The following is a 27,499-nucleotide window of genomic DNA, read 5'->3' as shown; positions in this document are numbered from 1 at the left end:
AACCATGCGCTTGTGTGTTAACCGTGCAAGCTAACCATGCGGTTGTGTGTTAACCGTGCAAGCTAACCATGCGGTTGTGTGTTAACCATGCAAGCTAACCATGCGCTTGTGTGTCGATTTGTTTTGCAGACAAATATGCAGAGTTTGACCTGAATGACCAAGGAGAGATCGGTGAGTAGTGGAAACGACAAGCAGCCAGGTGCTCAACAGTGATACACAACTGCGGTGCTTTGTGTGTGTGTGTGTGTGTGTGTGTGTGTGTGTGTGTGTGTGTGTGTGTGTGTGTGTGTGTGTGTGTGTGTGTGTGTGTGTGTGTGTGTGTGTGTGTGTGTGTGTGTGTGTGTGTGTGTGTGTGTGTGTGTGTGTGTGTGTTTGTGAGCACTGAGCAGTAGTTAAGACCTCCGTGCGTTGTGGGTATGGGATTAACCAGAGGTCCATGAGGGTTTCATGTGTCACTATTGCGTCTAACTAGAAAGGTGATACTGTATTTGGCCTACTGGCCTTGAAAACAGGTGTCAGATAAGGTGTGTGTGTGTGTCGTTCTCCTGCAGGGGTGTGCGTGTGGTGTGTGTCTGTCGTTCTCCAGTGGGGGGAGGGGGGGGGGGTGTGTCGTTCTCCTGCAGGGGTGTGCGTGTGGTGTGTGTGTCTGTCGTTCTCCAGTGGGGGGGTGTGTGTGTGCGCTTGTTAACCATTCTCCTCCTGTGTGGGCGTCCCCCTGCAGATATGATGGGGATGAAGAGGATGATGGAGAAGCTGGGCGTTCCGAAGACCCACCTGGAGATGAAGAAGATGATCTCCGAGGTGACCGAAGGCGTCAGCGACAGCATCAACTACAGAGACTTCGTCAAGATGATGCTGGGCAAGCGCTCGGCCGTCCTCAAGCTGTGAGTGCGCTGTGTGTCTCGGGGGGGAAGGTATTGGGTTGGTGTATGCGGCGCTTGTCGCCAACATATGTACATTGTGTTGCGTCATGTTTCATTGGTATCTCTGGGTGGGTGTGTGACTGACAACGTGCATCGTTACACACAGTTGAAGTCGGAAGTTTACATACACCTTAGCCAAATACATTTAAATTCAGTTTTTCACCATTCCTGACACTTAATCCGAGTAAAAATTCCCTGTTTTAGGTCAGTTAGGATCACCACTTTATTTTAAGAATGTGAAATGTCAGAATAATAGCAGAGAGAATTATTTATTTCAGCTTTTATTTCTTTCATCACATTCCCAGTGGGTCAGAAGTTTACATACACTCAATTAGTATTTGGTAGCATTGCCTTTAAATTGTTTAACCTGTCTAGGATCAGCGTGGCGCTAGCGGCACCCCCCCCCCCCCCCCCACTGAAAAACCAGTGCCGCGAAATTCAAAAAAAATATTTTTTTTAAATATTTAACTTTCACACATTAAAGTCCAATACAGCTAATGAAAGACACAGATCTTATGAATCCAGTCAACATTTCCGATTTTTAAAATGTTTTACAGGGAAGACACAATATGTAAAGATGTACATCTATTACCTAAAAACACATTAGCATAATCCACCATCTTTTATTTGTCCACCAACACCAGTAGCCATCACCAATTCGGCTAAACTAAGATATTTATAGCCCCTAACCAACAAAAAAACTCATTAGATGACAGTCTGATAACATATTTATGGTATGGGATAGGTTTTGTTAGAAAAAAGTGCATATTTCAGGTATATGGCATAGTTTACAATTGCACCCACCATCACAAATGGACTAGAATAATTACAATGAGCAACGTGTTTACCTAACTACTAATCATCAAACATTTCGTAAAAATACACAGCATACACGAATCGAAAGACACAGATCCTGTGAATACAGACAATATTTCAGATTTTCTAAGTGTCTTACAGCGAAAACACAATAAATCGTTATATTAGCTTAGCACATAGCAATTAGCAGCCCAGCATTGATTCTAGCCAAAGTGAGCGATAAAAGTCAACATCGCCAAAAGATATTAATTTTTTCACTAACCTTCTCAGAATTCTTCCGATGACACTCCTGTAACATCACATTACAACATGCATATACAGTTTGATCGAAAATGTTTATATTTAGCCACCAAAATCATGGTTAGACAATGTGAAATGTAGCTCAGCTGGTCACAAAATGTCCTTGCGCCACTTAGACAGTGATCTACTCTTATACATAAATACTCATAAACGTGACTAAAAAATATAGGGTGGACAGGGATTGATAGACAATTTAATTCTTAATACAATTGCGTTATTACATTTTTTAATTTATCCTTACTTTTCAATACAGTTTGCGCCAAGCGAAGCTACGTCAAAAAACATGGCGTCCTAAGCCACTAAAATGTTTCGACAGAAACACGATTTATCATAATAAAAATGTCCTACCTTGAGCTGTTCTTCCATCAGTATCTTGGGCAAAGGATCCTTTCTTGGGAGAAATCGTCTTTTGGTGGAAAGCTGTCCTCTTGCCATGTGGAAATGTCAACTACGTTCGGGATGAACTGAAAAGCGTGCCCAACTTTTCACATCGTTGCAAAAATAAATGTCCCAAAATCGCACTAAACGGATATAAATTGCTATAAAACGCTTTAAATTAACTACTTTGTGATGTTTGTAACTCCTATAACGAGTGAAAAGATGACCGGAGAAATATAACAGGCTAAACTAACGCTTGGAACAGGAGAGGGTCGGTGTCTTCCACGCGCGTTACGCAGCTCCCAAAGAATGACTAGCTTCAGAGTTTTTTCATTTGTAGGGCCTGTGAACGCGCAATCGAGCCCGTTGGAATCGTCATCACGTAAAGGCATCCAGGGGAAGACGTAAGAAGTGTCCGTATAGTCATAGCAACGACAGTGCCCTTTTAACTGACTTCAGAAAAGTGGCCAACATTTCTCAAATCTGACTCCATGTCAGGGAAATTGCTGTAGAATGGGCTCTGTTCCACTTAGAGACAAAATTTCAACTCCTATAGAAACTATAGACTGTTTTCTATCCAATAATAATAATAATATGCATATTGTACGATCAAGGATTTTGTGGGAAGCCGTTTAAAAAATTAGCCACATTAGCATAAATAGTCTAAACAGCGCCCCCATCCCCAACAGGTTAACTTGGGTCAAACGTTTCGGGTAGCCTCCCACAAGCTTCCCACAATAAGTTGGGTGAATTTTGGCCCATTCCTCCTGACAGAGCTGGTGTAACTGAGTCAGGTTTGTGGACCTCCTTGCTCGCAAACACTTTTTCTGTTCTGCCCACAACTTTTCTATAGGATGGAGGTCAGGGCTTTGTGATGGCCACTCCTATACCTTGACTTTGTTGTCCTTAAGCCATTTTGCCACAACTTTGGAAGTATGCTTGGGGTCATTGTCCATTTGGAAGACCCATTTGCGACCAAGCTTTAACTTCCTGACTAATGTCTTGAGATGTTGCTTCAATATATCCACATACTTTTCCTGCCTCATGATGCCATCTATTTTGTGAAGTGCGCCAGTCCCTCCTGCAGCAAAGCACCCCTGCAACATGATACTGCCACCCCCGTGCTTCACGGTTGGGATGGTGTTCTTCGGCTTGCAAGCATCCCCCTTTTCCTCCAAACATAACGATGGTCATTATGGCCAAACAGTTCTATTTATGTTTCATCAGACCAGAGGACATTTCTGCAAAAAGTACGATCATTGTCCCCATGTGCAGTTGCAAACCGTAGTCTGGCTTTTTTATGGCGGTTTTGGAGCAGTGGCTTCTTCCTTGCTGAGCAGCCTATCAGGTTATGTCGATATAGGACTTAACCAGCATCTTCACAAGGTCCTTTGCTGTTGTTCTGGGATTGATTTGCACTTTTCGCACCAAAGTACGTTCATCTCTAGGAGACAGAACGTGTCTCCTTCCTGAGCAGTATGACGGCCGTGTGGTCCAATGGTGTTTATACTTGCGTACTATTGTTTGTACAGATGAACGTGGTACCTTCAGGCGGAAATTGCTACCAAGGTTGAGCCAGACTTGTGGGGGTCTACAATTATTTTCTGAGGTCTTGGCTGATTTCTTTTGATTTTTCCCATGATGTCAAGCAAAGAGGCACTGAATTTGAAGGTAGGCCTTGAAATACATCCACAGGTACACCTCCAATTGACTCAAATGATGTCAATTAGCCTATCAGAAGCTTCTAAAGCCATGACATCATTTTCTGTAATTTTCCAAGCTGTTTAAAGGCACAGTCAACTTAGTGTATGTAAACTTCTAACCCACTGGAATTGTGATACAGTGAATTATACGTGATATAGCTGTCTAAACAATTGTTGGAAAAATTACTTGTGTCATGCCAAAAATAGATGTCCACACCGACTTGACAAAATTATAGTTTGTTAACAAGAAATGTGTGGAGTGGTTGGAAAACGAGTTTTAATGACTCCAACCTAAGGTTATGTAAACTTCCGACTTCAACTGTAGGTCTCATGGGACGCTCGTTGGCTTTTGCTGTGTGTGTGGGAATTCACCCTCCGCTGTGTCAGCCAGTTGTTATCTTTCAGCAGGGTTTGGGATGACAGGTGATGACATCATCACTCGCCACATGGCACCAGCGTTTATCGCCATGGTATTCATGGTGGGAGGAGCATAAAACAGACATCCCTCAGTACAGTCTAAGACTTTGCCCTGTCCTAAACCACCATTCATCTAAGGGCAACACTTATATAAAAAATAAAAAAACACTGTCAAGGGAAACATCTCTGAGTTGAGACAGGAATGTTCTTTCAAAAGCCAGTCAGCAGGTGTTTTGGACAGGGTTACTTGTGTAAGCAGGGCCTAAAATTAACACCTGCCAAATGCGGGTAGATTTTTGGCATTGGCGGGTAAGATGTCTATTCACCAGCCACGTTGGCGGGTGGTCAGGGCTCCACAATGCGAGCATTTCACTCGCATTTGGGAATAAAAATAGTCAAGTGTGATCACAATTTATAGTAAAATAAATGCTGCAGTAGCTGTTTTCAATGTATTTCCTCAGTTCTGTTTCATAGCTGGTAAATTAATCGCATAAAGTCAAAGAACTACGAATCCGATATAGCCTATTTCACCTCGAGCTTCAACAGTGCTTCGCTGAAGAGTTGAGTAAAATATGAATTTTTAGAAGTGCTGGGCACAGGCATGAAAGTTGGTCTAATTTACTCAAAACGAAAGTCTACTGAAGTGAGGTTGTACTTGTGTTTCTTGGCTATTTACATCGTTTTGCTCACAAGCCTGGGTTGGGTTTGGGCAGATATCTGCGGGTCTAGTCAGTGTGTGTTTGCTATTGCATTTCAGCTCTAACTGGACTAAACTGGGCCGGCAGATCCTTAGCCAGACAAGTCTCCTCATAATCCCAAATACACTCATCATCAGGCAGAAACAACGTTTCTCCACTGCTCCTTCCACTCTTTCTTTGTTAATCTCTCTCTCTCACTCCAAATCTTTCTCTCTCGCTCTCTCCCTCACTCTCTCTATCCTTCATCAGTAGTGGTGGTGAGCCTAGCGAGAGAAAAAGACAGAGGCCTTTTCTCATTTGGGAAAAAGTCTGTCCTCCACACTCTCTCCTCCATCCTCTCCTCCGTGATCCGGAAACTGACAAGTTGTGGAGTGTTCGAGGAGATGTCCATTTGTTAGTAGGTGAACGGAAGACTTGTCCTGCCCTCCTCGATAGCCACCTTACATCGAGGATAGTCATATGTATCCTACCTGAGTCCTTCCCGGAAGAGTTTTGGAATCTGCCACACCCCCTTTGAATCAGCTTTTGTTTTGTCAGATGAGCACACGTTTAAAAACAGTATGCTACTTAACGTTTTATCGATAAAATGTCTTTCACAACTAACTTAATTTGTTTTTAATCACTTTACACATTTATTTCGGGATCCACACTTGTAAACGTAATTTGCCTGATGACGCGTGAGTGGAGGAGTCTCATTTGATACAATGAGACTCCTCCACTCGTTCTCCCTCCCTGCCGCCTCTCCTCAATTACCTTTGACCTTTTTCAAAAAGAGGCGAGGGAGGATACAGGAGTTGAGCAAATCCAATTGAGAAAAAGCCAGAGTAAATGTTGCTACCTTTTATTCTCTGTCTGAGTGATTTGAGACCCCCCCCCCCCTCCCCCTTTCAAAAACCTTTCTCCCACTCCAGCCTTTTAATGTGTGAATTTGATTGGATGTCATCCAAGTTGGCCACAGCGATCTTCAACTGCACTCTTGTTGTATTATAGTGTTCCGTTTCTCTCCTGGGACGGAGAGGGAGAAAGAGGGGGAGTTGGAGAGAGAGAGAGTGAGGGGTTTGAGGACAGAAAACAGAAGCTATTTTATAGTTTGTAAAGTGTTATTCAGAGTTTCTTGGCAAAGGAACAATTGGTTTTGTTGCAATTACAGGGAAATAATTTGGGTCGGGTACTACTAACGGCCGGGGGGGTTCTGGGGCCAAGTCCAGGCCTATTGTTTCCTGGGTTGGCCATTTGAGTGCCAGAGTAGACTAAACACACATTTGGCTTCATGCACACACACGCCAGGGTTTCCGTTAGCAAAATGTGGCGCCAGACATTTGACCGGCAACATTTTTATTTCTCGGACATTTGAGAAATGTACAGGACCCATATGCATTGGGTGCGTAACCTGATAAGGGCATCCACCCACGGTGCTCAGAATGACCGAAATCACATTTGGAATATGATCATTCATATTAACAGAACATGCAAGTCGAGGATGCAACTACGTGCGGCCCTTAACGAATTCTGATGTGCACTTTGAACATTTTACTTTTCTTCAGCCAACAAGACGAGTAACAAACAGCAAAATCACTAGCCTATGTCAATCTACTATATAGTGCTCTTATTTACATATCCAAAATGTGCATAGGCTCTTGGGGAACTCGTAAACTTGTGTAAGACTCATTAAAGTTACAAAAATGTCAGTGTCCAACCTTAACATGTGATAACAATACAACAGAACAGATGAACCGTAATAACATTTACTCACGGGTAGCCAAAAATAACTATCTGAAAACCAGGTCCCTACTAAGCCACTCCTCCAGTCTTCTGATATGTCCCATTGTGTCATCTCTCAATAACTCAGCATCAATAAACCAGCCATTTTTAAAGACATCAACCCAACTAAGTGACCCAATGCTTGCAACACAGCAGTTGGGTCATCCAAACCCAGCATGTTATGGAGTGTGTGGATGGGAGCATTGTCAACCTATGGAGGCATAGCCAAGGTAGCGAAAATAATGGCCTGCCCAGCATTTTTATACATGACACTATGTATGATGAGATGTTTAATTAACTCAGGAACCACACCTGTTTGGACGCACCTGCTTTTAATATACAGTACTTTGTATCTCTCATTTACTCCAGTTTTTCCATAGTTTTGGTCGGTATCTGTAGGGTGACCAGAGGTTAGGCCTAGTAGTTAATGAATAACTGTGGATGGTTCTGTCTTGTCCCCAGAGTGAGTTCAGGTCAGTGTGACGGGCTTAGCAGGTTTAGCGTGTGAACCACCACACGGTGAGAGAAGGAATCCCTCTCTTTCCTCATGGAGCCCAGCCAGCCAATTAGATAATCCTGAGTATTTTAGTGAAACTGTGGTGTGACTGTGCCTGACGGCTGACTGTGGCTCGCTGCATTGTCATAAGGGAATCTACAGGCATACGTACCAAGGCTATGTGCAGAATCACTGATCTACAAATCATCACGCATCCCAAATAACTACTCATTACATGATTTAAGGTGAGCAAATCTGTTCAGGGCCTTGCTCAGGCTGATCCCCTCGAACACGCTGCTACAGTAGCCATTTAAAAGCCATCCAGTGGAACCATTGGTAATGTAGTCAGGAACAGAGTGGGAAGTGGTTGCCAGGGAAACGTTCGCCAGCAGTGGAGTTGCCGTGGAGGAGGTTTGGCCTCCATTGGGATCAACACTCCTTATGAGCTTATAGGAGCTTTGCTGAGGTTAACCAAAAATGGAAAGTAAAGACGCCTCTCTCTCTCTCTCTCTCTCGTTTTCTATACACGTCACTCCCTTTGTCTGTCTCCTTTGTTTTTTCTTTGTTTGTTTTACTATCTGTCTTCCTCCTTCATTCTCTCAATGCCTTTCTGGGTCTCTCCATCCGTCTATTTTATTCCTCCTTCTCCAGTGTTTCACTTTCAATCTTTCACCTCCCTCCACCTTTGTCTTTTTATTTGCACTCCTAGTGCTCATATTCATATTGTCTCACTCTATAGTTTTCTCTCATTCCCTTGTGGTGCCTGTCATTCTCTCTATCCCAATCTCACTCTCTCTGTGTTTTCCATTAGTGCCGGCTGTCTGCTAATCAGCCGGTTACAGGCTCATTTTCATCTGGTTATATTTTACCACTTCATATTAACTAGGCTTCTTTTCATGTAAAAGTTTCAATTCGCTAGTCCGTTGAGCCCTCTCCCGCAAGAATCAACGATATGCATCTTCTAGGCATCTATTGATAGGACAGTTGCCTGTCAGTCAGTCACAAAGTGAGCGATGACAGGGAAACGCAGCAACGAGGATTAGGCAAAGTGAGAGGTTTCACTCTTGCCAAAATCTGTCCAAAATAACCCAATGCGTTTCTATGGGCTTATTTTGGACCTAATCTTGTCGCCTGCCTACCTTCCTACCTTTGGGACAACGCCTCCCATTGTTAGGGCGGAGACATGAGCATCTCGTCATTTAAATTAGTGCTGGGCGGTATACCGTATATTACTATACACCGGTATTGATGCACGGACCGGTTTTGGTTTTTATTTTCCCTATAACGGTATTTGAATGTTTGGTTTGTTAAATGTGATACGCCGTGTGTAATGTCCATTTGTATAGTTTACTCTACTACTTGAGTCATCCCTTTCCGCTCTCTCTCCATGCCGCTTTCCACACAGACCTAGTCCCACCCCCTGTCACTCAAGGAGCGCATTTGTTGTTGCTTGACCACGAGACACTTTCGTTCAGTCTGCATGGTCAATGCAGCACATGCAACAACTTGGATCCACAGGCGTTCTATAGTTACAATATTAGTTTGTGTTTCTTACATCTGCAAACAGCTAGTTTGTATTTTCTTAGCGAGTTAAGCTAAATCGTGTTAGCCACTACTGCTAATTGCTAATTAGCTAGCTGCCTGGCTAGCAAACTAGCTAACAAAAGTACTGAGTCAGAGCAAACGTAGCTAGCTAATACAGCCTGATACCAGTGCTGGTGGAGGCCTAAATCCGCATGTTGTTTGTGCAACAGTATCTTCTAAATCAAAGAGGAATAGGCGAAGCATGAATATGTTGGCTACATGAATAAAGATTTAATGTAGCCAAAGATTATAGGGTCCCCTAGGAAACACTGAACATCAGTTTGGTTCCTACCCTGTCACAATTACTCCTCCATGGCATTTTCATTCGTTGTCATGTCAAACAACACTGTATTCAAAGTGCCCGCTATTATATTCTAACTATGTTAGAATAAACATTCTATTTCCATGATTCCAAAAGTTCACCTAAGTTTTTGATCTAAATCGCAGTTGCAACGTTTGGTTAAAAATAAGGCCTAGTTTTTCTGCCCATATAGTGGCAGTGTGAAAATTATCTCAAATGAGTGCAGGAAATGCAGAAATTGATGGAAATGCAATAAATTATTTTAGGTTGAAGTTGAATTGAACAGTATTAAACAATCAGAATGGAGAAAGACCCATTGAAATAATTTAGAATGTGTGTTGCCACCCTAGGGCCACGCACTACTCATAACGCAAATGTAGAACTTTTCTTAATCAAAAACTTTTTAAAAAATACCGTCAAATTTGAAAAATACCATGATATGATATTTTGGCCATATCGCCCAGCCCTAATTTATAAAAGGTGTCGATCTGACTGAAATAAAGTCTATTTCCTATATCCCTTTGCCATTCATAAATCATGCAACGTGGTTATATTTATGTCCGTGGAATCGTATTGGGACAAGTATACCTTTCCTAGGATGTCGGGATTTGCCAGACAGTGAAGCTAAAATGAGTGACGTCTCGTCGGTGAAGCCTAACCAATCGCATCCGTGAGAGAGACGTTCATTTGGCTCCCTATTTTGCACAGGCTACAGGTAGGCCTAGGCTTTTCTGCAGTGCAGATACATTATGAAAACATTCAATGAAGATGGTGAATCATTACTGCAGGAACAATGGGCAATGGAGAACCTTTATTCTGATCCAAATAGGATAATTAGGCCCTCACGGACTCCAGGCATTAAAACGGAATTCAACAATATTCAAAAAGGTATAAACCTTACCAGGGAATCAACTAAATGTATTGAACATGAATTCATTTGTCCAAGTTTATCATAAGACATGAACAGAATGCATCAGTGATTCGTATTTCCTGCAACTTTGTGAATGAGGACACGAGAATGCCCCTGTGTGTGGCCGTTAGCGATGATCAGGGGCGCAATTTTCACTGGGGACGGGGGGACATTGAGACAATGCCAAGAGTGTACAAAACTGTCATCAAGGCAAAAGGTGGCTACTTTGAAGAATATAAAATATATTTTGATTTGTCTTTTTTGGCTAGAAAATAGTAAAAATAAAGAAAAAATCTTGAATGAGTAGGCGTGTCCAAACTTTTGACTGGATATACAGTTGAAGTCAGAAGTTTACATGCACTTAGGTTGGAGTCATTAAAACTCGTTTTTTAACCACTCCACACATTTCTTGTTAACAAACTATAGTTTTGGCAAGTCGATTAGGGCATCATTTTTCCAACAATTGTTTACAGACAGGTTATTTCACTTATAATTGACTGTATCACAATTCCAGTGGGTCAGAAGTTTACATGCACTAAGTTGACTGCCTTTGAACAGCTTGGAAAATTCCAGAAAATTATGTCATGGCTTTAGAAGCTTCTGATAGGCTAATTGACATCATTTGAGTCAATTGGAGGTGTACCTGTGGATGTATTTCAAGGCCTACCTTCAAACTCTGTGCCTCTTTGCTTGACATCATGGGAAAATCAAAAGAAATCAGCCAAGACCTCAGAAAAGAATTGTAGACCCCCACAAGTCTGGTTCAACCTTGGTAGCAATTTCCAAACGCCTGAAGGTACCACTTTCATCTGTACAAACAATAGTACGCAAGTATAAACACCATTGGATCGCACGGCCAATGTCGACACATTCTGTCTCCTAGAGATGAACGTACTTTTGTGCGAAAAGTGCAAATTAATCCCAGAACAACAGCAAAAGACCTTGTGAAGATGCTGGAGGAAACAGGTACAAAAGTATCTATATCTACAGTAAAACGAGTCTTATATCGACATAACCTGAAAGGCCGCTCAGCAAGGAAGAAGCCACTGCTCCAAAACCACCATAAAAAAGCGAGACTAGAGTTTGCAAATGGACATGGGGACAAAGATCGTACTTTTTGGAGAAATGTCCTCTGGTCTGATGAAACAAAAATATAACTGTTTGGTCAGAATGACCATTGTTATGTTTGGAGGAAAAGGGGGTACGCTTGCAAGCCGAAGAACACCATCCCAACCGTGAAGTACGTGGGTGGCAGCATCATGTTGTGCGGGTGCTTTGCTGCAGAAGGGACTGGTGCACTTCAAAAAATAGATGGCATCATGAGGAAAGAAAATGATGTGGAAAAAATTGAAGCAACATTTCAAGACATCAGTCAGGAAGTTAAAGCTTGGTCGCTAATGAGTCTTCCAATGGACAATGACCCCAAGCATACTTGTGGCAAAATGGCTTAAGGACAACAAAGTCAAGGTATTGGAGTGGCCATCACAAAGCCCTGACCTCAATCCCATAGAAAATTTGTGGGCAGACCTGAAAAAGCATGGGTGAGCAAGGAGGCATACAAAGCTGACTCAGTAACACCAGCTTTGTCAGGAGGAATGGGCCAAAATTCCCCCAATTTATTGTGGGAGGCTTGTGGAAGGCTACCTGAAACGTTTGACCCAAGTTAAACAATTTAAAGGCAATGCTACCAATCACTAATTGAGTGTATGTAAATTTCTGACCCACTGGGAATATGATGAAAGAAATAAAAGCTGAAATAAATCATTCTCTCTGCTATTATTCTGACATTTCACATTCTTAAAATAAAGTGGTGACCCAAACTGATCTAAGACAGGGAGGTTATACTTGGATTAAATGTCAGGAATTATGAGAAACTGAGTTTAAATGTATTTGGCTAAGGTGCATGTAAACTTCCGACTTCAACTGTATGTATGTGTGTATGTATATATATATATATATATATATATATATATATATATATATATACATACACACATACATACAGTTGAAGTCGGAAGTTTACATGCACCTTAGCCAAATACATTTAAACTCAGTTTCTCATAATTCCTGACATATATATACATATACATATACATATACATATATATATATATATATACATATACATATATATATATATATATATATATATATATATATACATATACATATACATATACATATATATATATATACATATACATATACATATACATATACATATACATATATATATATATATATACATATATATACATATATATACATATATATATATATAGCCTGAAACTGGGAAAAACGGAAACCTGGAAAAACAAAACCTTTAATTTAATAAATGTATCCGTTTAAATAAAATACATAATTTGAAGAATAAACATTGTGGCAATACATTTTTCCAATCTGGGAAGTAAAGTCGATAAAGTATTCAAATTTTGCTGTGCATTTCAGATGGAATCAAGGCATTAGGATGTACCAGAGGACACAAATATAGCTCTTTCTGCAAATACATTTGAACTACTTCTCCGATTTGGCCGGCTACTCTATGTACTTGTGGAAACACTGTCTTTCCCTCCCTCTCTCTCTACTCCATATCTATTTAGATCAGTATGTCCTGGTTGGGGACATAAGCCCCCTGTTAAACTCAGCAGGGCGTCCTGTTTTGATCGCCCCCTCTGGCCTAACTGCTCGTTAGGGACTGTGTCATTAGTGACTGTCGTTAGGGACTCTCGTTAGTGTGGGACACTGAATGGACACGGCACTGCAGCCATCTTAAATCCTGCCCAGCTCTCAGTTCCCAGGCACTGGGAATAGAATAGAGGCAGTCTTGGAAGGATTGCCAAGCATGTTCCCCAAACCCCATCCCTTTGTGCATGGCCCAAATCCTGCAATAGCATACACATGTGAACGTACTCTCCCTCTCTCCCGGTCTCTCAGTCATTCACTCACTCTAGGGCTGTCCCCGACTAAAAGAAATATTGGTCGACCGAGAGTCGGCTGTTCTTTCAACCAATCGATTGGTCAACATTTTTAAACGTGTATTTTTCCATATATAGACACACCCTATGTTTGAATAAAATCAGCTATATGTAGGCTACTGAGCTTGTCTGATGCTTTAAGCACTGCGATTAAAAATTGATACACAAATTACTAAAGAGGGAGTCTGAGATCAATATAGCCAAACCCGAAGAAAAATCCTGTTCTGACCCGACCCCTCCCCCCCCCCCTCTCGGTGCTGCTGGCCTTCGCTGCAGTTATGCTCCTGAAGTTGGCGGTAATAGGCTACACCAGCAGTCAGCAATAACCAAACAAACACTGTAGATTAGAAATTCTGATAATGAATTTCTTCTGGTGATACTGGTGTGCCATCCCTGCGGCCTCCCCACCAATGGATTAGTCCACTCACAGGTGTGAATCAGACAGGTGTCTCGTGTGCCATATATATATTTTTATATATACAAAAGTATGTGGACACCCCTTCAAATGAGGGATTTGGCTATTTCAGCCACACCCATTGCTGACAGGTGTATAAAATCGAGCACACAGCCATGCAATCCATAGACAAACATGGGCAGTAGAATGGCCTTACTGAAGAGCTCAGTGACTTTCAACTTGGCACCGTCATAGGATGCTACCTTTCCAACAATTCAGTTCATCAAATTTCTGCCCTGCTAAAGGTGCCTCGGTCAACTGTAAGTGCTGTTATTGTGAAGTGGAAATGTCGAGGAGCAACAATGGCTCAGCTGCGAAGTGGTTGGCCACACAACCTCACAGAACGGGACCGCCAAGTGCTGAAACACGTAGCGTGTATAAAATCATCTGTCCTCTATTGCAACACTCACTACCGAGTTCCAAACTGTCTCTGGAAGCAACGTCAGCACAATAACTGTTCGTCGGGAGCTTCGTGCCATGGCCAAGCAGCCGCACAAAAGCCTAAGATCACCATACCCAATGCCAAGCGTAGGCTGGAGTGCTGTAAAGCTCGACGCCATTGGACTCTGGGAGCAGTGGAAACGCGTTCTCTGGAGTGATGAATCGCGCTTCACCATCTGGCAGTCTGATGGACGAATCTGGGTTTGGCGGATGCCAGGATAACTCTACCTGCCCAAATGTAAAGTTTTATGGAGGAGGAATAATGGTCTGGGGCTGTTTTTCATGGTTTGGGCTAGGCCACTTAGTTCCAATGAAGGGACATTTTAATGCTACAGCATTACAATGACATTCTAGACAACTCTGTGCTTCCAACTTTACGGCAACAGTTTGGGGAAGGCCCTTTCCTGTTCCAGCATGACAATGCCCCCTTGTACAAAGCGAAGTCCATACAGAAATGAATTGTCGAGATCAGTGTGGAAGAACTTGACTGGCCTGCACAGAGCCCTGACCTCAACTCCATCGAACACCTTTGGGATGAATTGGAACGCCGACTGCGAGCCAGGCCTAATCGCCGAACATTAGTGCGTGACCTCACTAATGCTCTTGTGGCTGAATGGAAGCAAGTCCCCGCAGCAATGTTCCAACATCTAGTGGATAGCCTTCCCAGAAGAGTGGAGGCTGTTATAGCAGCAGAGGGGGGGGGACCAACTCCATATTAATGCCCATGATTTTGGAATGAGATTTTAGACGAGCAGGTGTCCACAGACTTTTGGTCATGTAGGGTATTTGGCACAGCTTGATAAAATAAATCTTGGTTGACCAACAGCCTATCAACCGAACAATCGACCAGTAGACTAAATGGAGTCAGCCCTAACTCACTCACTCTCATGCATAGACACACATGCGCACTCACACACACACAGTATTTCATTTCTGTACGCACAAAAAAAATATGGGTCTTGATCCAGGAGGGGATTAATTGTCTCTGCTGCTGCTGCTTAAAACATCCTCTACTTTTTATGTTCTACAGCTGGACACCCTAAATGACCTTGTTGTGCCATGTACTTAAAGAGCTTAATCACAATACGCTATATATTCATTTTTCAGGAATGTTGGAAATTAGTTTTTATTTTTGAAAGAAATTATGAAAGAGATGTGGTGTATTTTTTCCCCATTATCTAATCATGGCACGGGGTTGTTCAATCACAGACAGACCAATCTATCGCTTAATGGTTTTATTTAGACAAATAATCATGTTTTTTAGCTAAATGCTATATATCCGCCTCACTCTCAGAGTAATGAGTAGTACTGCTAGGTTTTACACAGTCAAATGTAACAAATAACTACATTTGTAATAAAGAACTGTACAAATTATACAAAAATATATATATTTTTAAAAACTATTATTCAGTAGAGCAATATGAGATCTGTATTTTAACCATTTATCAGATGCTCTTATCCAGAGAGACTTACAATAAGGGCATTCATCTTAAGATAGCTAGGTGAGACAACCACATATCACAGTCAGATTTACAGGATACGAACAAACAAAAAAACATTTTCATACACCGCTAAAATCTATGAATGAATGGATTTTACAGTAATATTTTACACACATGAAGGTACCCATAAGCAATCATTTCTGTTGAAAAAACACAAATGGGAAAAATTGGTGGATATAGAGTTTTGGAAACAAACTCTTCACTTAGAAAAGCAGCTACAGTATTCACACCTGTCACGTGTGCTCCCTCTCTGACCTCTAGGTCACCACGCTGCTCGTTATGATGCTCTTCAGACTCACCTGGACTCCATCACCTACCTGATTACCTTCCCTATATATGTCACTCCCTTTGGTTCCTTCCCCAGGCGTTATTGTTTCGATTCCAGTGTCATGTCTGTGCGTTGTTTGTGTGTCTTGTTTTTGTATTTAGTTGCGTTTATTTATTAAAACGTTCCTTGAACTTGCTTCCTGACTCTCGGCGCACTCGTTACAACACTCCTTGACTTTTTTTGCAGTGTTATTTTAGTTACCAATCACGTCGCAGTCAGAAAGCAAGCCTAGATCTACCGCTCATATTTTCTTTTAATCATTAACCTAATAAAAACAGTTATGTAGAAATGGGGTTTGTGCAGTAGGCCTAATACATTATCACAGCATATTGGCTATATTCCTGGCCTGACAATATCGTTCTTCTCAGATCATATTACACTGAACAAAAAATATAAATGCAACATATAAAGTGTTGGTTTCATGAGCTGAATAAAATATTCCAGAAATGTTCCATACGCACAAAAAGCTTATTTCCTTCAAATTTTGTGCACAAATTTGTTTACATCCCTGTTAGTGAGCATTTCTCCTTTGCCAAGATAATTCGTCCACCTGACAGGTGAGGCATATCAAGAAGCTGATTAAACAACATGATCATTACACAGGTGCACCTTGTGCAGGGGACAAATCAAATTTTATTTGTCAAATACACATGGTTAGCAGATGTCAATGCGAGTGTAGCGAAATGCTTGTGCTTTTAGTTCCGACAATGCAATAATAACCAACAAGTAATCTAACAATTCCACAACTACTACCTTATACACACAAGTGTAAAGGGATAAAGAATATGTACATAAAGATATATGAATGAGTGATGGTACAGAACGGCATAGGCAAGATGCAGTAGATGGTATAGTGTACAGTCTATACATATGAGATGAGTAATGTAGGGTATGTAAACATTATATTAAGTGGCATTGTTTAAAGTGGCTAGTGATACATGTATTACATAAAGATGGCAAGATGCAGTGGATGATATACAGTACAGTATATACATATGAGATTAGTAATGTAGGGTATGTAAACATTATATTAAGTGGCATTGTTTAAAGTGGCTAGTGATACAGTTTTTCATAATTTCCATCAATTCCCATTATTAAAGTGGCTGGAGTTGAGTCAGTATGTTGGCAGCGGCCACTAAATGTAAGTGGTGGCTGTTTAACAGTCTGATGGCCTTGAGATAGAAGCTGTTTTTCAGTCTCTCGGTCCCTGCTTTGATGCACCTGTACTGACCTCGCCTTCTGGATGATAGCGGGGTGAACAGGCAGTGGCTCGGGTGGTTGTTGTCCTTGATGATCTTTATGACCTTCCTGTGACATCGGGTGGTGTAGGTGTCCTGGAGGGCAGGTAGTTTGCCCCCGGTGATGCGTTGTGCAGACCTCACTACCCTCTGGAGAGCCTTACGGTTGTGGGCGGAGCAGTTGCCGTACCAGGCGGTGATACAGCCCGACAGGATGCTCTCGATTGTGCATCTGTAGAAGTTTGTGAGTGCTTTTGGTGACAAGCCGAATTTCTTCAGCCTCCTGACGCTGTCTGTGTGGGTGGACCAATTCATTTTGTCCGTGATGTGTACACCGAGGAACTTAAAACTTTCCACCTTCTCCACTACTGTCCCGTCGATGTGGGTAGGGGGGTGCTCCCTCTGCTGTTTCCTGACGTCCACAATCATCTCCTTTGTTTTGTTGATGTTGAGTGTGAGTTTATTTTCCTGACACCACACTTCGAGAGCCCTCACCTCCTCCCTGTAGGCCGTCTCGTCGTTGTTGGTAATCAAGCCTACCACTGTAGTGTTGTCCGCAAACTTGATAATTGAGTTGGGGGCGTGCATGGCCACGCAGTCGTGGGAGTACAGGAGAGGGCTCAGAACGCACCCTTGTGGGGCCCCAGTGTTGAGGATCAGCGGGGTGGAGATGTTGTTACCTACCCTCACCACCTGGGGGCGGCCCGTCAGGAAGTCCAGTACCCAGTTGCACAGGGCGGGGTCGAGACCCAGGGTCTCGAGCTTGATGACGAGTTTGAAGGGTACTATGGTGTTTAATGCTGAGCTGTAGTCGATGAACAGCATTCTCACATAGGTATTCCTCTTGTCCAGATGGGTTAGGGCAGTGTGCAGTGTGGTTGCGATTGCGTCGTCTGTGGACCTATTGGGTCGGTAAGCAAATTGGAGTGGGTCTAGGGTGTCAGGTAGGGTGGAGGTGATATGGTCCTTGACTAGTCTCTCAAAGCACTTCATGATGACGGAAGTGAGTGCTACGGGGCGGTAGTCGTTTAGCTCAGTTACCTTAGCTTTCTTGGGAACAGGAACAATGGTGGCCCTCTTGAAGCATGTGGGAACAGCAGACTGGGATAAGGATTGATTGAATATGTCCTTAAACACACCAGCCAGCTGGTCTGCGCATGCTCTGAGGATGCGGCTGGGAATGCCGTCTGGGCCTGCAGCCTTGCGAGGGTTAACACGTTTAAATGTTTTACTCACCTCGGCTGCAGTGAAGGAGAGCCCGCAGGTTTTGGTAGCGGGCCGTGTCAGTGGCACAGTATTGTCCTCAAAGCGAGCAAAAAGTGATTTAGTCTGTCTGGGAGCAAGACATCCTGGTCCGCGACGGGGCTGGTTTTCTTTTTGTAATCCGTGATTGACTGTAGACCCTGCCACATACCTCTTGTGTCTGAGCTGTTGAATTGCGATTCTACTTTGTCTCTATACTGGGACTTAGCTTGTTTGATTGCCCTGCGGAGGGAATAGCTACACTGTTTGTATTCGGTCATGTTTCCGGTCACCTTGCCCTGGTTAAAAGCAGTGGTACGCGCTTTCAGTTTCACACGAATGCTGCCATCAATCCACGGTTTCTGGTTTGGGAATGTTTTAATTGTTATTTTAATCGTCAATAAAAGGCCATTTTAAAATGTGCAGTTTTGTTACGGAACACAATGTCACAGATGTCTCAAGTTTTGAGGAAGCATGCATATGGCATGCTAACTACAGGAGCTGTTGCCAGATAATTTTATGTTAATTTCTCTACCATAAGCTGCCTCCAATGTCGTTTTAGAGAATTTGGCAGTACTTCCAACCGGCCTCACAACCCTAGATCACGTGTAACCACACCAGCCCAGGAAAACCACATCTGGCTTATTCGCCTGCAGGATCGTCTGAGACCAGCCACCTGGACAGCTGATGCAACTGTCGGTTTGCACAGCCGAAGAATTTCTGCAAAAACTGTCAGAAGCCATCTCAGGGAAGCTCATCTGCTTGCTCGTCGTCCTAACCAGGGTCTTGACCTGACTGCAGTTCGGCGTCGTAACCAACTTCAGTGGGCAAATGCTTACCTTCGATGGATGAATCCCGGTTTCAGCTGTAGCGTGCAGACAGCATGAATGGCGTCGTGTGGGGTGAGCAGTTTGCAGATGTCAGCGTTGTGAACAGAGTGCACCATGATGGCGGTGGGATTATCTTATGGGCAGGCATAAGCTACGGACAATGAACGCAATTGCATTTTAACAATGGCCATTTGAAAGCACCGAGATACCGTGATGAGATCCTGAGCCCATTGTCGTGCCATTCATCCACCGCCATCACCTTATGTTTCAGCATGATAATGCACAGCCCCATGTCACAAGTATCTGTACACAATTCCCGGAGCTGAAAATGTCCCAGTTCTTTCATGGCCTGCATGCTCACTCACCAGATGTTACCGATTGAGCATGTTTGGGATTGTAACGGCTTTCTTCCTGGGATGAAGGAGAGGACCAAAAGGCAGCGCAGTTAGTGTTCAACATGTTTAATCAGACGATAAACGGTGAACATTAACAAATAACAAAACGTGAAAGCCGAGACAGTCCTATCTGGTGCAGAACACAAACACAGAGACAGGAAACAACCACCAACACAAACAAGCCACCTATATATGATTCTCAATCAGGGACAACGATTGACAGCTGTCTCTTATTGAGAACCATATTAGGCTGGACACAGAAACAGACGAACTAGACACACAACATAGAATTCCCACCCAGCTCACGTCCGGACCAACACTAAACAAGCAAAACACATAAGAACTCTGGTCAGGACGTTACAGGGATGCACTGGATCGATGTGTATGACAGCGTGTTCCAGTTCCCACCAATATCTAGCAACTTTGCACAGCCATTGAAGAGGAGTGGGACAATATTCCACAGGCCACAATCAGCAGCCTGATTGTGTTGCGCTGCATGTGTTGCGCTGCATGAGGCAAATGGTGGTCACACCAGATACTGACTGGTTTTCTGATCCACGCCCCTACTTTTTTTTTTTAGGTGACCAACAGATGCATATCTGTATTCCCAGTCAAGTGAAATCCATAGATAAGGGCCTAATGATTTTTCTTTAATTGACTGATTTTCTTATATGTAAAATGTTTCAATTTATTGCATGTTGTGTTTATATTTTTGTTCAGTGTATATTGCAAAACTTGAGATTTAATAACAAAATAGATCAGTTGGTGTTGCACTTACAATGAACAGCTGAGCATAAATTGAAATAAAATGTACTAATTAGCTTTATTATTTTACTGGACTGGTTGTAGGCTGCCTGCATCTGATGGTAATGGTGCTTTCAAGACAACTGAGAACTCTAGGGGGGGGGGGGGACTAGGTCAAATCAAAACGTCAGTGATCTTCAGGTCGGAAAGTCGGTGGTCTAGAAACATACCGGAGTTTCCAACTTGGAGGTTTCCAACCGGAGTTTCCAACTTGGAGTCCCGGTTGTCTTCAACGCACTAAAGTCAGAAGTCTGAGATTTTCCGAGTTCCCAGTTGTTTTGAACACGGCATCACTCTATGCGGGAGGAGGGCGAGAGCAGCAGAGGGTCCGCCTCTCATGTTCCCTGCTCTTTCCTTACTTTCATCAGTTGAGACTGACCAGAGAGAGGGGACACCGTCTTCCACCTGATGGCGAAACTTGAGTCGCACCGTATCCGCCTCAGTCATGCACAAATTCATGTTGTTCCTGGGACCAGAGAAAGTGAAATATTCCTCTAAGTTAAAATATACACGATGAGCTGCTAATAATAATAAAAACGCAGACTTATCGATACACTTGACTACTTATTCATTGCAGAGGCAACGCGACTAGAAGTAGGGAGAAATGCGTTTGTTTTCTAATAGTGTTGAATAATAACTGTTGACTGTGCTTAATAAAAACATGAACTCACTCATAAAAGCAGCAGCTTTTTGCTGTATTCTTTGACAGTCTCGTACTGGTCATGGTTTTAAAAGTCATGAAATTTCACGTAGGCTAGTGTCAAACTTTGCTGTGGCCTAGGTCTTGGAAGCTGTAGGCTTTGAGGTATCCGATTGGCCAGCGCAGGAGGCGCTCTCGATTTAGCCACAGATCTCCCGGTCCGCAGGGCTTCTGAATAAAGTGCACTTACTGCAACAGCATAACACGGAGAAAGAAAGGAGCGCAAGCCTTTATCGTTGGCTTTTCAACTGAAATGTTTTGTGATCGACTTGGAATGCCTTGAAGATCGACCAGTCGATCACGATCAATTGGTTGGTGACCACTGCTTTAGTGCCTTGTTGCAAACAGGATACATGTTTTGGAATATTTTCATTCTGTACAGGCTTCATTCTTTTCGCTCTGTCATTTAGGCCTATGTTAGTATTGTGGAGTAACTACAGTGTTGGTGATTCATTCTCAGTTATCTCATATCACAGCCAATAAACTCTATAATTGTTTTAAAATCACCACTGGCATCATGTTGAAATCCCTGAGCGGTTTCCTTCTTCTCCGGCAACTGAGTTAGGAAGGGCACGTGTATCTTTTGTAGTGACTGGGTGTATTGATACACCATCCAAGGTGCAATTAATAACTGCACCATGCTCAAAGGGATATTCAATGTCTGTTTTGTTTTATTAACCCATCTACCAATAGGTGCCCTTCTTTGCAAACCATTGGAAAATCCTCCCTGGTCTTAGTGCTTGAATCTGTCCTTGAAATGCACTGCTCAACTGAGTGAACTTTCAGATAATTGTATATGTGGGAGACTGCCATAGCTTTGAGTTTGTTTTGCAGTCCACCACTGACCTCTCTCTCTCTCTCTCTCTCTCTCTCTCTCTCTCTCTCTCTCTCTCTCTCTCTCTCTCTCTCTCTCTCTCTCTCTCTCTCTCTCTCTCTCTCTCTTTCTCTTTCTCTTTCTCTTTCTTTTTCTTTTTCTTTTTCTTTTTCTTTTTCTTTTTCTTTTTCTTTTTCTTTTTCTTTTTCTTTTTTTTTTTCTTTTTCTTTATCTTTTTTTTTTTTTTTTTTTTTTTTTTTTTTTCCCCAGGGTGATGATCTTCGAGGACAAGGCTAATGGGGCCAGCTGTAAGCCTGACGGGCCTCCACCCAAACGGGACATAGCCAGCCTGCCATAGACCCAGGACATCCAGAGCCTCTAGAATACAGAAGGGTCAGAGGGACCCGACCTCGACCATTTCACCATCCTAAGCCCCTGCACTCAGCCAGGGACTTGTGTACATAGCCTTATCAACTCCCCACCTCAGGACGCACACGCGTCCCAGAAGGGGGAGGGGTTCCTCCTCTGTTCAAAACATGTGGGAAAAAAGAGGGAGGCGCATTCTCTTAACTATATATATTTGCTGTGAAGATGTTAAGGCAGATTAGCTTTTTTATGACCAGTACATACCTGTATATATTTATATTGATTATGGCGATGAGAAATAAGTATTTTTAATTAGTGTGATCACTTGTAACCCCTGGCGATAACTGTGTAATTGAGTCGTTTTGTGAATATGAGCAAATTGTTGTTGTGTTTGCTGGGGATCAAACTAACAGAGGTGACCGTTTTGTATGTATGTGTTAATGAGAAGATTGTGTGTCAACAACTCACATGTTATGAAGCAATCTGTGTATGGATACTAGTGAATTTATCATTAAGCCCGTTTTATCATGATTTCAATGTAGCATTTAACCATTTTACAGATGTAATGAATTCAGTGTAGTTGTAGTTAGAGGTTTGGGGAAACTGCTTGTTAGCCGTGACCCGTTTTAGGGAAACTAACCCAAATCCTTTATCTTATTTTCCACTCCTCCCTCTCCCCTATTTCACCCCCCCCCCCCACCAAATGTTCCAGTTCCTCTTTCAGATATTATATTTTTAATTGCGTTAAAGTAGCATGCTGGTGATTTTAAAGCACATGTAATAAAAAGAGCACCGTTATTTTTAACACCTTTACACACAGTTGTCAACATCATCCCACATGTTGGATTAGTGCCATGCAGACTCTGCTTGGTCATTGTCTCACTAGGTCAGGTTTGCGAGATTATGGTCCAACCCCGTTCTTTCAGACTAGAGATGGGTTACTGTAGTTGGGATTAGGAAGGGGGTCGGGGGGGGGGGGGGGGGGGGCATTAGGTTAAGGGTCAGAGTGTCATATGACTCTAGATCCGGTGTTGTAGATCGACACCGTCTTTCTCAACCTGAAGGTGCGAGGTGAATGGGTTCTCATGAGTTGAGTTTAGGATTCACGAAAGATTGGTTTTAAGGTCACGTGCACACACAGAAGATTCTCAGCATGTTAGTATGAATTATGATTAAATCACATTCTTTCCAAGTGCCTAAAGTAGCACGTGGATAGAAGTCAGAGAGAAGAGGATGGTGGAGGAGGTTTAGAGTTGGCCTTTATTCTCCCTCCTGAACCAGACCATTAAGTTGTGTTGTAGGTTATTGTAAGATAGTTTTAAAGGTGTTTATTCATGTGTATATTAGGGTAAGGTGTTTCTTGTTTGGTAATGTACCCCTAGGTCTAGGCTATCAGATACTGCATTGAATGACTGGAGATCTGAATACATCTATGAAGTGATATTAGATACGCAGCTCATGCCAGTGTCCCACATTTCCCGGCCTGACTATCCTAGTCTCCATAGTGGCACCTCTTGACTTCCCGAATTTCCATCTCGTCTTTGTAAAGTGGGATGAGCCTGTCCCATTTCAAAACGGTAATATCTCCATCTTGCTATGTTTTGCTATTATCTTGTTCTTTTTTTTTTCATCTCGTCTTATTCTGTACTTCTTCCTCTTCTTACTTCTCAGTCATTCCCCATCTCAGGCCGGGTTCATTTGTTTGTCACGTAAATTCTCGAATCTGTGCCTCAGCGCTGCTTGTCTATCTTTCGTTTTTTCCTCGAACTCACACTTAACATGGGATATAATAGTAACCGTAGTATTTGAATTCATTAGCTTTACATTTTTTAATAGAACGTCAGTTATGTATTTTTATTCCCAGCTTGTTGGGTCGAGGTCTTTTAGTGGTATTTTCATATAACCACCCGGACAATGCACATTTTTTGTTTTGCAAACACCAAAGGAATTAAAGTTATTTCTGTTACACCGGCATATTTGTTATTGAGTAGTTTGTTGTATGAGTAGTTGTTTGACAGAGTGAAGAAACTGTTCAATCAAACACTGAAACCAGCTTTCCAGTTTTTCCAGCTCTGTAGACGGACGGATATAGGGGTTTAATGCTGTAGCTTCTAGAAACAGAGAGGATTCCACTATGTCACAGGGTGTTTTAATCCGCATGTACGTGGATGTGGTTTATTCTAAGGCACTGTGTTTCAACCCATTTTGATATACAGTTATTGCTTCATTTTAAACCATAGACCTAATTTAATCCCATTTACAGTGTACTTTATGATTTACATTCCATGTTACAGTAATTCATGTAGAGACATTTTAATCACAGGCACTATAATGCTGTTCCACACATGTATACATGTTTATTTCATATGTTATGCATTGCCTTAAGGGAATGAGCTGGTGCTCCATGGTGGAAGCCCACTGCCAGTGTCTGATTATAACACATACAGTAGAGGAAATAGAGACGCAGATACCTCAGGCTATAGAGCCTTTCGGCATGTATAAAACATCAGGCAACAACACTGAGCCCTTTTCACAGCTACCAGCAAAGACACATGGAAGTACAAAGGGCTATAAACGCATTTCACACACACACACAGCTAAATGTGTCAATAGGCCTAGTTGCTCAGCCACTTAAGTCAAATTAACATGCACATTGCAAACAAATCTCTTCTCGACATGGACACTTTCCACATGTTCACAAAAGCATGGCGACAGAGTTCTCCAACTGTTCACTGGTTTGTAAAACACACAAACCCCCGAAGCCTTACTATATTGTGTGTCAGTGTGTGTATTTGTTTGTGTGGGAGTGCTAGGAAAGTAACGTCCTGCTGGGGAAGGGGAGATGGCGGGGAGGAAGATTAGAGGCGATACGGAGGGAATACACTAATGAGCACAGCACACTACGGAGGGAATCTGATGGGACAATAAGCACAGTAAGCACTTGTGTAATTAAAACAATCATCAGTGCTCCATGTGAAGACCTGTCACTAATGCCAGAGGCCTGTTCAACGACAGCGGACAAAGTCCTACTGAGTTACAAGTTAGGACTGGCATCTGGCATTCACTCAAACAAAATGCCCTACTACTCGACAGGCTGACTCTAGCCCTGGTGCTCGTGTTAAATGCTTCACTTTGTCCATGTTCTCTGACCGCTATCCAATGGGAAAAGTTGGTAACCTAGTATCCGTATCTATTCTCCAAAAGGTACGTCTCCAACAGCTACATTTTATAGCTGCATGCTATAGGCCTGTGTGAGAGTCGGAGCCTGATTGATAACATAGGTAACTGTCTATTGCTACTACTGCTATTTTTTCAGCAGTGTTTCGCCACAGGTCTTCGCTGATTGACCCAGTCTAGACAGACTAGAGAAACACTTCAAACCATTTAATATAACATCAATGCTGTCTGTCTGGTTGTAGCCTGGTCTGATTCCCTGTGGCAGGTACCCTGCTGTTAGGTGATCATGTAACACCCGGCGCTCCCAACACCCCCCCTCCCTCCTCTCGTTATCTTTGCTCTTTCTATTGGTTCTTTCTATCCATCCAGGCATTCAACAGCACCCCTCCCTCTTCAACCCCTCTCTCTCTCTTTTCTCTCTTTCTACTCGTTCTTTTTTCTCTCTCTGAGGTCTCTAATCCGGGGTTGGTCCTAATGAGCTTCAAAGCACAACATCGATTAGGCATGATGGAATAGAGCATTGAGATTAAAGATCCTCCTCTCCTCCTCCAAACAGTGAAAAGATTGCCTCACACGTACACTGGGTGTAGAAAACATTAAGGACACCTGCTCTTTCCATGACATAGACTGACCAGGTGAATCCAGGTGAAAGCTGTGATCTCTTATTTATGTCACTTGTTCAATCCACTTCAATAAATGTAGATGAAAAAGGGGAGACAGGTTAAATAATTATTTTTGAGCCTTGAGACAATTGAGACATGGATTGTGAATGTGTGCCATTCAGAGGGTGAATTGGCAAGACAAAAGATTTAAGCGCCTTTGAACGGGTTATGGTAGTAGGTGCCAGGCGCACCGGTTTGTGACAAGAACTTGCGGCGCTGCTGGGATTTTTCACACTCAACATTTTCCCGTGTGTATCAAGAATGGTCCACCAGCCAACTTAACACAACTGTGGGAAGCATTGGAGTCAACATGGGCCAGCATCACTGTGGAACACTTTTGAAACCTTGTAGAGTCCCTGCCCTGACTAAATGTTTTGTACACTCAGTGTACATTTTCTGCCTTTGATTTCTCCCTGTTTCACACTCCTCTGCTTTCATTTCAACTTCATCCATCATTCATCCCTTTAAATTGTGACACCACCGGGTGGTGGTGGGATGATTCAGATATCATGTTACAGTAATCTCATCTAGGGCTCAGAAATCACAGACTCTGATGAGCCAGGATTGGGATTTAGTGAGCCAGGATTGGGATTTAGTTCCAGGATTTGTATCGGTCTGCTGCTGATTTCCATTAAATCCCATTCCCTAGTACTGACTAGATGAATATCTGTACAAGCAACTGTGCTTCATTCTCTCGAGTAGGCTACATGTCCTAAATGTCACCCTATTCCCATAGGGCTCTGGTCAAAAGTAGTGCACTATGTAGGGAATAGGTTGCAATTTGGGACGTGTCCCCTGTTTGGAAAGGAAATGATGCATGAAACGATCACTGTTAGTCCAGCCTGAGGGTTTTCTGTGTGGCGTGGCTGTAGCCCTTATTCTGTGCTAAATACTCCCCCTTCCAGGGCTCCCGCTAACATCTACTGGGGGGCACACAACAATGGTTGAACTGATTCTATTTCACATTTCTATTCAACTCAGACAGTGAGTTTGACTGTCATCTGGTGGCTGAAAAGTAGTATACACATGAGTCAGACTGATTATTGGTCAGTGATCATCACTCAAATTATGAGGGCGAATATGTTGTACGATGATTTTAAACAACATTTTTACAATCGGCTACATTGCAGGGGCCAGGAGTCACGATCGTTGACTAATGCCGCGGGGAGAAAGACAGACAGGGTGGAGCGTTTTGAGATGGAGTTACGCCGGGATGCCACCGGCGGGTAGCAAGCAAAGTTGGGAGAAGAGGAATATTGGGACAGGGACACAGAAAGGTGGATT

The 27,499-nt window shown here is 42.7% G+C and overlaps 1 protein-coding gene across 1 annotated transcript in view; it reads left to right on the top strand.

Moving 5' to 3' along the window:
* Nucleotides 1-24,350, top strand: part of aif1l (allograft inflammatory factor 1-like) — a 42,631-nt gene extending 18,281 nt beyond the window's left edge. The window contains exons 4-6 of the mRNA XM_055935964.1: nt 130-171; nt 722-884; nt 22,281-24,350. Coding sequence (XP_055791939.1) covers nt 130-171; nt 722-884; nt 22,281-22,368 — 293 coding nt within the window. The 3' untranslated portion in view covers nt 22,369-24,350. The remainder of the gene's footprint in view (nt 1-129; nt 172-721; nt 885-22,280) is intronic.
* The last annotated feature ends 3,149 nt before the right edge of the window (nt 24,351-27,499 follow it).

This window comes from Salvelinus fontinalis, chromosome 10 (assembly GCF_029448725.1).
Source record: "Salvelinus fontinalis isolate EN_2023a chromosome 10, ASM2944872v1, whole genome shotgun sequence".
NCBI lineage: Eukaryota > Metazoa > Chordata > Actinopteri > Salmoniformes > Salmonidae > Salvelinus > Salvelinus fontinalis.
The sequence above is the reverse complement of the archived record's forward strand: the minus strand, read 5'-3'. Positions and strand labels throughout refer to the sequence as shown.